Source organism: Brachionichthys hirsutus, chromosome 3, assembly GCF_040956055.1.
Source record: "Brachionichthys hirsutus isolate HB-005 chromosome 3, CSIRO-AGI_Bhir_v1, whole genome shotgun sequence".
NCBI lineage: Eukaryota > Metazoa > Chordata > Actinopteri > Lophiiformes > Brachionichthyidae > Brachionichthys > Brachionichthys hirsutus.
In genome coordinates this window covers 4,962,010-4,973,622 of record NC_090899.1, presented here as the reverse complement: position 1 = coordinate 4,973,622, position 11,613 = coordinate 4,962,010, and the positions used below count along the sequence as shown (strand labels likewise).

The window sequence follows — 11,613 nt, the reverse complement described above, 5'->3', positions numbered from 1 at the left end:
GACGGGACGGAGGAGGGCGGGGGGGGGGGGGGGGCACATGCCTCGTAGCTGGTTCACATGTATTTGCCAACATAGGGGAGGACAGAGCAGGAGAGAGTTGGCACGAAGAGTTGGAAAAGAGAGGGAGAGTTCAGCGCGTGTCTCCTGGGGAGAAGCGCACAGTTAATATCCAGGTCTGCAGCGAACATCTCTGAGGCGCCGCTGTAAAGCAACTGTTCCACTGCATGGAAGCACGGAGCATGAGCAGAAATAGCAGCTTCAAATCAAGTTAAATTATCAGGCCGGTTGAAGGCAAGACACTTGAGAGCCAGAGCAGAAGCTGCATTAGTGGCGGCCCGCCTGTCAGGCTGAAAAGAGGGGAAAAGCGAACAGATATCAACCAACTGGACAGAAAATGACGGTAAGTAATGCACATTTTCCCTGTGAAGATAAATCCAGTAGCAGGATGCATGTACGCTCAAATTATAACCATACGATTTCAGTATTATTCCTTTGTCTTTTCTTATGTATATATATATACAAATGTGTTTTCCAATAATACCGTGAGATAACCTGCAGGCATGGCACAAATACATGCCTGACTTTTTATTGCAAAATTACGCTGAGCTAAATGCCTGACAGACAACTTGATTATGAGGATCGTCAGCTTGTAATGTTGAGCTCTTGCATCCAGTTTCAAATCTAATTATGTTTAGTTCACGCAAAGCCTTTATCCAAATCTCACTTTGTAGTTTTATGCAGAGTGCCATTGACTAACAGGAGGATAGTTGATTATCACCTTGGTTTGCAAGAACGTGGCTAATTTCAGGATGCGCCAGTTGCAAAAGATGTTGTGTATCTATCTCCACGATTAATGTATCAGAGTCAGAATTACAGAGTAACCTGGATAAGCCTGTTAAAAGTTATAAAGGATGATCAGTTATTTGAACTGGGCTTCTGGCATGAGTGGAATGAAGCTGGAGAACATAATAATGAGATGAACGCTTTGAATGAAACTTTGCTTTTTATTGCAGGAATTTTAAACTTTGCATTGAATTTAAAACTGTGAAAAGACATAGGTGAATGAAAAAAGACAGTTTCTCTCTCTCATCCCATCGGATTCTCTCGTTGATGAAGAGCCACAGATCAGTGACTTCCAACATCACCAACCAGCATTTTCCAAATTTATATTTCACTTTTATTCTTACAAATACAGCTGATCAAACAATCTCACAATCTGAAACGTTGGTGCTCCGTAGTCACACACTGCAGCTTGATGGTACTCCAGCAGAGCAGGATCAATCAGTACGCCATTGATCCTGAGGCAGCTCCTCATCGCTCTATCGCTCTATTTTAAATAGAGCTGCCCATGTAAAAAATCTGTGCCAAGGAACACTGGTCTCGGACTGGTTGAAACTCGTAGTCTTATTTTAGGCTGTGTCTCAGATACATTTGTTTGTCACACAGGAACTCAAAACTGCGATCCATCAGTTAAATTAAATGACCAACAATCAAGGTATGGCAAAATAAATCTTCGGTGTTTCTGGAAGCTGTTGATTTCTTGTCATCATTAGATATTTATCAGATATATATTTATCACAAACAAGACATGAATCATTCATATCAAACCAACATAAATATTTGTTTGTTTGTTTGAGGGAGTAAACTGTAGTTTAATTAACCAAAATGAATGTCTGTTCCTCAGTAAGTTCGGTTACGCAACATAAAGAAGGGTAAAAATATACCGTCGTCCTCCAGCCACATTCGCCTTGGTGTGAAGGTATGCATGCTAAATGTTCACAGCCTTTCTCATTAGTTCTGTGAGTGGAGGGGAACTACTTAAATGGGATTTCTGCTGATCCTTCCCGACGTGACGACGTGCTCATTTCTAAAAGTTAAACCTGTTTGTAAAATGATGGATCAATTATGTCAGATTTACAAAAAAAAGTAAAGCAAATCCTGTATATTATTCTGGTTTTTGACAGACGTAAGTTGGAACGGCATGTGAATGTTAAGAAAAGGCAAGATAAACTAAATCTTAATGAGGTGGCATCTTATTGACCGTATTTGCATGAATAGACATTTTCCTTCCTTTTTAAATAATGAAAGGTGTTGCCAAGGAAATGCCAAAATTTTTGAAGCTTTCCAAATTGTAAAAGATTTTAAAAATGGAAAGAAAGACATCCTCTTTTCTTTTTGTGCCTTATCTGGAATTGCTATTTTTTCTTAATGGACATTTGAATCTATGAACATATGATTTATATCTATATAGGGTTATGGATGTCTGGCTATAAGTAAATGCTTGAACGTACCAGTATGTGAGGAAAGTGGGACATTGGACAGGAAAAACACACACCTTTAGAATGTTTGAATTGTTTCTCAAGTGTTAATAACTTTAAAAACAACAACAACAACACATTGATGAGCAGAAATAGCAAAAGATGCTCTAACATGCTAGACTGCACATAAACATCCCCAGTGTCCCGCTGCGCGATGCGCTTGAAGAAAAAAGAAAGAACAAAACGGTCCTTTTAAAAGCAGCAGGTCCGAGTATCACGGCATCGGGTTCCGACTTCATTCTGTGAAACGATCTGTCACAAACATCAACACATGCCGATCACGCTGCGGATCTGCTTTCGCTTGGTGCATCAGTGTCACTCGCCGTCTGGCATCGAGCAGTGATGGTGAATTTGGATTTGTGTACGTGTGTTTGCTTGTGTGTGTGTGTTTGTGTGTGCATGTGTGTGTGAACAGGCCGCAGCAGCTCAGGAACTTGACGAGCGGTGCTTCCTGTCCGCGCAGTCCCTGCCCAGTCTGAAGCTATCTGACCATTTCCGGGTGGTGAAGCTCCTGGGGGAGGGATCCTATGGGAAAGTCATGTTAGCTGTACACAGAAAGAGAGGTAAGTAGCTACTCTGCAGCTCGATGAGTCTGCAGGAGCCTCAGCAGTTACTGTTTAATCAATGCTCATCTATTGATTCAATCCCAAGCCTCATCTGAAGTGGCTGATATGGTGTATTTATACTTCCGCACATTCGCCTCAGCCTCAGGTTTATGTTTGGGTAAGCGCTGCAGTAATGTGAGGACCTGATCTGTCTTACGATCGTGTTCACTCGACCTGCTGCGTTTCTGTTGCTGTAATGGATTGCCTTGGTGCATTCTGGGAGATCGTGTTGCCATAGCTGGGGCTGTAGATGTGTAACAGAGTCGGCCCCAAAGGGGAAGTTTATATTTGTTCGCAGTGGTAATGATGGTCGACGCTCACATTCCACCCACGATGACAGTCTGTGTAAAGCTGATTAGAGGCTGCAGCATTCAACACACGCCGTCTTGCTTCACTCCCTTCAGGAACCCCTATGGCGCTGAAGATCTTCCCCCGCGAGACGACCTCGCTCTCCTCCTTCCTGCGTGAATACAATCTCTCCCTCTCGTACTGCACCCATCCTTCTCTGACACGGGCCCTTGGCATCTTCTTTTCCACACCGTCCTACTACGTCTTCGCCCAGCAAGCGGGTCTATATGGCGACCTCTACAGCGTGATAGTGTCAGAGGTCAGTTTAGGTGGTGGCTTGTGGCGCGAGATGTCGTGCGAATGTTTGTTCATCCTGACATTCCGTTAGAAAACTAACAGCGATTTCTGCGGTTTCAGATGAACAGATTCCTGCCAGCATGTAACCCGGGTTGCAGCTGGAGGCGTTCATTAAGGGCTTGTCGATTGGCCGTGGAAAATTAATGTAAAAATACAAAGCCAACCAGATCAATTTTTAAAATCAACATCTTTTGGAATAATTGTAATTGCAAGTTGAAAAATATTAATGTTAAAACTTCTTTTTCACGCGTTTTCCTTCCAACATCTAGAAAAACAAACAAACTTTCAGCTGTTGTTTAAAACGGAAAGGTTACAGCAAAGTCAACGGAGAGCTTTATGAAGATTTCATCCAAAGGAAAGATCCCAACCTTTTCCTCAGCCTTGACCAATTTGCTTTTGTCACCCAGGCTAATTTGTATAGAAACATAAATCTAGGTTGCAAAATCATCGATGGCATAAAACAGTAACTTAAGGAAGGGAATGTTGCACACAGACATCTGCATGAAAAACTGGAATTAAATGCAAAACTGGAATGCAACAACAAGCTTCAACTTCATTTCCCCTTGAAGGGATTTTGTGGAACGGTAACTGCGTGCTTTTGCGAGACGTTTCCAGCTGTCCCTTGTTTGACTGTGTCACTGCCAGTAACATAATAGAGCCTGACGATAAGACCGGGGACGCCCTGTTCTCACTACATGAAGGCACTTGTTTCCTAAAGCGTCACTTTCCATTCTGATGACGCAGATTTAGTCTTTGATGTGACGTTCTCGCTACTTAACCTACTTTCCCGTCGTGCTAATAAAGGACCGTTACTTCCTGATCCCAGCACTCTGACGCGGCGGCCTCTGTTTCAGGTTGGCGTGAGTGAAGAACGTGTCCAGAGGGTGATGGCCCAGCTGAGCGGCGCTGTGACACATCTGCATTCTCTCGGCTTCGTCCACCGTGACATCAAGCCTGAAAACATTTTCCTGTGTGACGCCTCTTGCCGTTGGGTCAAGCTGGGCGACTTTGGCCTCGCTCGAGCCGTCGGCTCCAGCGTTCGCGCCGTTTGGTACGAGTCGCCCTTTTGCACTCCAGAGGTGGAGCCTGCCAAAGAGGCGGAGAAAGAGATGGAGAGAAGGGTGTGTGAGGGGACCGAAGAACAAATGGAGGACATTTGGGTATCGGTGGAGCCTTCTATTGACAGCTGGGCCCTCGGCGTTCTCGTCTACTGCCTCCTAACTGGCTGCTTCCCCTGGGAGGAGAGCACCCACGACGACCGCGGCTACCGGAGATACAAGGAGTGGTTCCATCGCGAGGCTGAAAAGGAGAAGATCGGGGACGGTAAGTGGAGCAATGAAGAGGAAAGAGACAGTTGCCTAGAAGACAACCCCCCTCCTTCACAGTTTGCGGGCCTCAGCCCGCTAGTGATGACTCTTTTCAAGGAGCTGCTCCATCCGGAGCCCAAGAGAAGAGGGAGCCCCGAAGAAATCCTGAGCTACCTGGGGGGGCCTTGGCTGATGGAGACTGAGCTGGAGGAGAAAAGGAAGGCAGAGGAAGCTGAGAAGGAGGCGATAAAAATAAGGGAGGTAGGAGGGGTCGCAGATGAGCTGATCAGGGAGGGACGAGGGGAGAGATGAGTTCTCTCTTCAGTTAAAAAAGTTTTTTTTTTTTTGGAGATAAGTTGCCTGGTATTATATTGTGATGTATTTTTGTGTAGAATTTAAATGCGGTTCAAATATATGCTCTCTTAAGTGATATATTTTCATACAGATTATTGTTTAAATTAGCACTTCCTGTGTATTCCAGAGAATGTGTGCATTCATAGATCCATAGATTGTAGGAGAAAGATTTGATGAGATATAAATGACTTTACAAATCTGTGTTGGACTTATTGTTTGAATAAAATAAGCACCTTGTTTTTACCTCAACTTTTCATTACACACTGTAAGCAAAGCACAACTTCAGCTCAGTTTTGTTTTAATAGTGGACAATCCAAAAAATATATCTCTTTATCCAGAAATAAGAGAAATAGAAATAATAGAAAGACAATTTGAGGTGTTTGTACAGTTTTGTATTTTACCTTGTGAAAACAATAAAAACTTTGCTCTGATCAGACTGTCATTCCATCGCTGCTGTCACCTCAAGCCTTCACATGTGTGTGAGGAGAGCTGTGAGATTAGAAGAATCTCGCAGAAAAGGAATCCCTAAAGCCCTAAAGGGCTCAAGTTGTCAGTAACGAGTTAAATTAAAGATGCAATGAAAAGAATGAATGCAGTTCAAAGTTCAACCAGTAAAAATGTTCCCTTATTCTGTGAGTAAATCGACTAGAATGAAAGTACAGCAGAGACATCTGCAAAGAGTGAGCAACCCTGCATATGATCAGCAAAACAACAACAACAAATACAAAGAAATGTACACGGGTGAAAACGTATCCCCCTTAATGAAGGCAATTACATACACTTAATCATTGACAACATCTGATAGCTTTAAAAGGCATTCTGGACACGTATACCCAAGGAAAGAGGTGCCATCTTTTACGAGATGAAGCGACAGGTGCTGCAGGACACAAACAGCTCGTCTAAAATTGGACCGAACAATACAACGTGATCGTGATGGCAGCGGGATCAGATACTCTACCTGCCGCAGGAAAGGCGCAGCGTTTATTCAGACGAAATATTAATTGACATTTTGTATTCTAGAATGAATGTGAAATGTCTAAATTGTAAAAGCAAATTTTGATACAGAATAAATATATGTTTAAGTATAAATTAGACCGATATTCTGTGGATAAAGTGCACTAATTGCACTAATGCACTAATTTTAGATTTTATTTCTCACTAGTTTAATCTTTGTCTTTGCATGCAGCCCTGGTGAAAGTCTAACTCTCCTCGCCATAGAACAAACATTTGGTAACACTTAAACTCAGCGAGTAGTTTATGCCTTTTGTGCACGGACGATGTCCTGGAGTATCTGTGTTGTTAGTCGTTTAGTTAAATAAGAACACCATTACCCAGCATGCCACAGGAGTGGAGTATGCGCAGAACTAACCTGTACGTGATGGAACAGGATTGCTATGACTGTAGCGCGGCACAGATAATATGCAAGCTCCGAATAAAGTATATTACGGACCAGTTAACGCACCTTGTCTGCATCGTATAAGCAAGACAACACAGTATCTGTTTGCTATTTTAACAAAAGACTGGCACAGCTATTTCATATAAGTGCCCAAGAACTGCGTTAACTTGTGGAAAAAGGGTATAATATGTCTCGTTTAAATTTCAGGAAATTGAGTTTCTCGAGTTTTTCAGCCCCTGCTGGAATAAATGGAAGTTGATTATTCCTTTCTATTGATTTGAAGCACTCGAATTTTGATTCCCTTCCATCAGTCGTCGTAGTTTTACCCTCAGCGACAGCGGAACAAAAACGCTGAGATGATTTCCGAGTCGGAGGATATTGTGGGGGACAACAACCGGAAGTCAACAAATGCGTTTTGTAGCGTTAGCTCTCTGCGCACATGAGATCAGTGAAAGTCGGTATTTTATTTGTTTCTCAAGTATTTCGTTCAGTTAACAGAAATGTCTTCATTTGAGTTTTTGGGAAATGTAGTTAAAAATCGACTAACAGCTCCTGAAGAGGATATTTTCGGAAAGTTTGATAAAACTCCCGCCGAGGACGAAGAAGAGATAAATCGTCAGCAAGGACTGCTGGGTCTCAGCCTTAGACTCGAATTAAAGTTACGCAGGATAGGTAAACAAAAAGTCATTAAATATTAATAAAACGGAAGATTTGGCGGTCAATTTATCCATATTTTATCAAACGATAACTCTTTTCCTCGTATATATATATATATATATATATATATTGTTGAAGGACTTTCAACGGAAACAAGACAGCAAGGGCTTTTTTGAAATGCTCATCTTAGACAAGATGTTTTACTGTACTTGTACTGTAATACATGCTACTGTTTGACTGTACTTGTACTGCTCTAACATTCTATCTAATAAATATATGCATCATCATTATCATCTACGTCTGTGTCATCACAATAGCGTCACCCTCCTCTTGTTCTCTGTCCCTCCAGATCGCCCACAGCGTCATGTCTGTGAGGAGGAGGAGGAAGAGGAGGAGGAGGAGGAGGAGGTCCCTGCTGACCAGCAGCTCTGGAACCAGGAGGTGAAGTCCAGCATGAAGCAAGAGGACCCAGAGCTTCCTCACCTGAAAGAGGAACCGGAGGAACTCCTCACCAGTCAGGAGGGAGAGCAGCTTGTGCTGAAGGAGGAGACTCATGTCGTCATGTTGACTCCGACTCATGAGGAAAATGACCAGAGGGAAGCTCAGACTCTGTACATGAAAGATGAAGATGGTGCAGCAGAGACCGAGTCTGATGTCAACATGCCGATTATAACCTCTGTGGTTGGAGCAGCAGACGTTGACCTGCTGATCTCTAACAGCTCTCACGTATCTGTCAGCCATGATGAGGGAGGTGGAACAAGCAGAAGAGATGCTGAGATTGAGCCTCAGTTTCAATCCCAGAGAAGAAATAACACAAGTAAGAAGTCATATGTTTGTACATTATGTAACAAGGGTTACACAAAACACGCAGGCTTAAAAGTCCACATGAGAATCCACACTGATGAGAAGCCCTATGAATGTGAAACATGTGGGAAACATTTCAGAACGAAAAGTAACTTTATTAATCACATGAGAATCCACGCTGGTGAGAAGCCCTTTGACTGTAAAACATGTGGGAAACATTTCAGAGGGAAAAGTACCTTTATTAATCACATGAGAATCCACACTGATGAGAAGCCCGTTGACTGTGAAACATGTGGGAAACATTTCAGAACGAGAAGTAACTTTATTAATCACATGAGAATCCACACTGGTGAGAAGCCCTTTGACTGTAAAACATGTGGGAAACATTTCAGACAGAAAAGTACCTTTATGAAGCACATGAGAATCCACACTGATGAGAAGCCCTTTGGCTGTAAAACATGTGGGAAACATTTCAGACAGAAAAGTACCTTTATGAAGCACATGAGAATCCACACTGATGAGAAGCCCTTTGGCTGTAAAACATGTGGGAAACATTTCAGAACGAAAAGTACCTTTATTAATCACATGAGAATCCACACTGATGAGAAGCCCTTTGGCTGTAAAACATGTGGGAAACATTTCAGAGAGAAAAGTACCTTTATGAAGCACATGAGAATCCACACTGATGAGATCCCTTTGAATGTGGCAAAGATTTGAAAGAAAACAGCAAAATGAAAGTCCACATGAGAATCCACAATGATGGTTAAGCCTTATGATTGTCAGACATTTGGTGAACAATTCACACAAAATTCTGATTTGAAAAGGCACATGACAATAAAAACGGGAAAAGACTGACAGTTTAAATGTGTGAAGAACCTTTCAGTTACGCCAATGTTTTGAAACGCCACATGAAATGTGTCCACCCTGGGGGGAAGGCCTCCCTTTGACATATCTATGAAAAAATATATTTAGTATCTGAATTGTCAATTTTTTGAGATTTTTGTAAGATGGAGCACAACGAGTCAGTCTCTTTCATAAGGATTGCTGAGAATTGAACTTTGTCTTCAGGAACCTGTTATGTAGAAATATTTGTTCTTAAGTGTTGATTGTGTTGAATATTTTATTCATGACTATCATTCTGTGTGAATATATTAATAAAAATCACTTTGTTTTCTGACTGCAGAGGCATTATTGAAAGTAGTCAGCAACCAGAAATGGAAGTTGTTGCAAAGGACATTCTTTTAAAGGTCCCACATGATGAAAAACTCACTTTTCCCATGTTTCTACACTATTATGGTGATTTTGGGTCCTTATCAACCCGAAAACAGCTCAAAGAAAGTTAAAGTTAGAAAATAGAAATGATAAAACCAGGGTTAGGACTCCTGGAGACCAGAAGCCATCCCGTGATGCGGTTTCAGTCTCCATGGATCTGAAGGCGCAGGTTGACGCTTTCCAGCGGGCAGGATGGTTTGCGGAGGATTCTTTTGCACCAAAAACACGCTCTCCGCTCTCAACGTACTTTATGTCGTAAGTGCTTAATTCATTTAAATCTTTCTCGCTGATGGAAAGATAAGAACTTTAAGGCATCACACAGTGGAACCCGTTTGTCTGACCGGGTTCCATGTGTGAACACCGGCGACAGGTGTTCACACATGGAACAGGTAATAAATCCAGTTTATCAATAGTAGTATTGTTACTGCAGTGACAAGAACAGATTCTCTTTGTTACATTTAATCTAAGCGATTTATGAATGTCTCAACATCTGAGAATTTAATTAAGACCTACAAGTTTCAGCCAAGAGACAAAATGATGCTGCGTTTGTGTCTCAATTAGAACGTAGGAAAATACCAAACTCTGTACAGAGAAAAGTACTTCAATTACTTTCGCTCAGTAAAGTTATTTACTGATCAATGTGCCACTTCTCATTAATCGACATGAGCATGATTGGCTATTGTTATGGCCGTCAGCTCATTCCTATGTTGTTTTCAGAGTTGATCACGTGTCTGCACGTTCTTCAGTTTCTGTTGCCAAATTGGGATTAAGAAATTTCATTTCATGAATGAATTCAGGCATCAGTCGGCAAGTATTTATAAAGTAAAATGCTTTTTACGGAAAAAAAAAAGATGTTTTCTGATGCAAAAGTGAAATTAGGTGACCTAAATTCAATTTCATCCTCGGATGGAAAACTGCCTTCAACACGGTAAAATGCAGTTTTAAGAATGACACGAGGAGATCAAAGGTTTTCCCACATAATATAATATATTACAAAAAGTAATATATTATAAAAGTATTATAAAGTAATATATTGAAAAAAAAGCAAGTGTAATATTATTACTCAAAATGAAAAAGTAATTCGTTACATTACTCGTTACTGGTAAAAAAAAAAAAACCAAAAAAGTAATATTACTTTAAGTTACTAGTTACTTTAGTTACTTTCCCAACACTGGTGGCGAGGGGGTGTGTATATGGCATTAGGGTCTGTGCTGAGGGCCACTCCAGATGGATGTATAAATAGACCCCCAGACCCATCTATTTACCCAGCATGCACGTCACCACCTCTCTCTGACTATCAACCAGGCCACCTTGGCGCCTGCAGGCCTGTAACTGCGACCCATCTCGCCTGTTTACTCTGCTCGTTTCTGTCTCCGGGTCTCCGACTGACTTTCCCCTTGTGTTGCTCCTCTTGCGCCACTTGGACCATGTCTCAACCTTTGGCAAAATGTGCCGTTCTCAGCCAGTCCCTCCCTGAACATTTCTCTTCTCAGGGCAACGGTGACGTGAACCGAGAAACTGTTTCTGTGTTTTTGCATCTCATATTCCAGTATTTTCACAATAAAACACTGGATAGTGTCGCGTTCCAGGAAACAGAGGAGAAAGAGTCATCCGATACTTGGATGGGGTTAATGAAGGACCCCGGCCTGACAAATGGAAACACATGGTGTGATCCATTGAGACAATAGACTGCCAGCACAAAGACGGGAATCGAGGTGTAAATCTGCTCGAGGTCGATGAGGACAGCAGGGATGAAAACAGGAGAAGGACTTGCAGCTCCATGATGAAGCCAAAATCATTTTAAAAAGTGTCACGTCAAGGAGGTGAACCTCTTTTCACCTGAAACATGCTTGTCATTATATATTTGAAGAGGTTTGTGAAGAGGAACGACGCAACTGTAAACTGAGATGGACAAGAACATCCGATTTAGATTTGTCACGTCAGCAGGATTCAGATTTCATCACATATTGAATGAAGCTCACTTTGAAGCAAGACTTTCAACCCCCGTGAAGGTCAGCAAAATGTATGGGCTCAACTTATCCCGACTTCCTGTGTCGCCACGGTCGCTTGTCAAGGCTCAACACCCCAAATGATGACTTTTGCAGAGTGAGAAGTGCTGAGCAGCAACATCGGATCCAGTTTGCAGCACGTCCTGAATGAGCATTTCCTGAGATGTGCGATGCGCTCCTGGGAGAGTCAGTTCCCCCCCCCCCCCCCCCCCCCCCCCCCGTCTGTATTCTTGCATTGCTATTTTT

The 11,613-nt window shown here is 42.2% G+C and overlaps 2 protein-coding genes across 2 annotated transcripts; both read left to right on the top strand.

Annotated features, from left to right (window-relative positions):
- The first annotated feature begins 291 nt into the window (after nt 1-291).
- sbk3 (SH3 domain binding kinase family, member 3) lies at nt 292-5,654 on the top strand. The gene is made up of 4 exons (XM_068760315.1): nt 292-400; nt 2,734-2,881; nt 3,328-3,530; nt 4,423-5,654. The coding sequence occupies exons 1-4, from the start codon at nt 395-397 to the stop codon at nt 5,185-5,187; spliced, it is 1,122 nt and encodes a 373-aa protein (XP_068616416.1). The 5' UTR covers nt 292-394; the 3' UTR covers nt 5,188-5,654.
- A 1,471-nt stretch (nt 5,655-7,125) lies between these two features.
- LOC137917740 (zinc finger protein OZF-like) lies at nt 7,126-9,245 on the top strand. The gene is made up of 3 exons (XM_068760465.1): nt 7,126-7,297; nt 7,632-7,837; nt 7,931-9,245. The coding sequence occupies exons 1-3, from the start codon at nt 7,126-7,128 to the stop codon at nt 8,801-8,803; spliced, it is 1,251 nt and encodes a 416-aa protein (XP_068616566.1). The 3' UTR covers nt 8,804-9,245.
- Nucleotides 9,246-11,613: the final 2,368 nt, after the last annotated feature.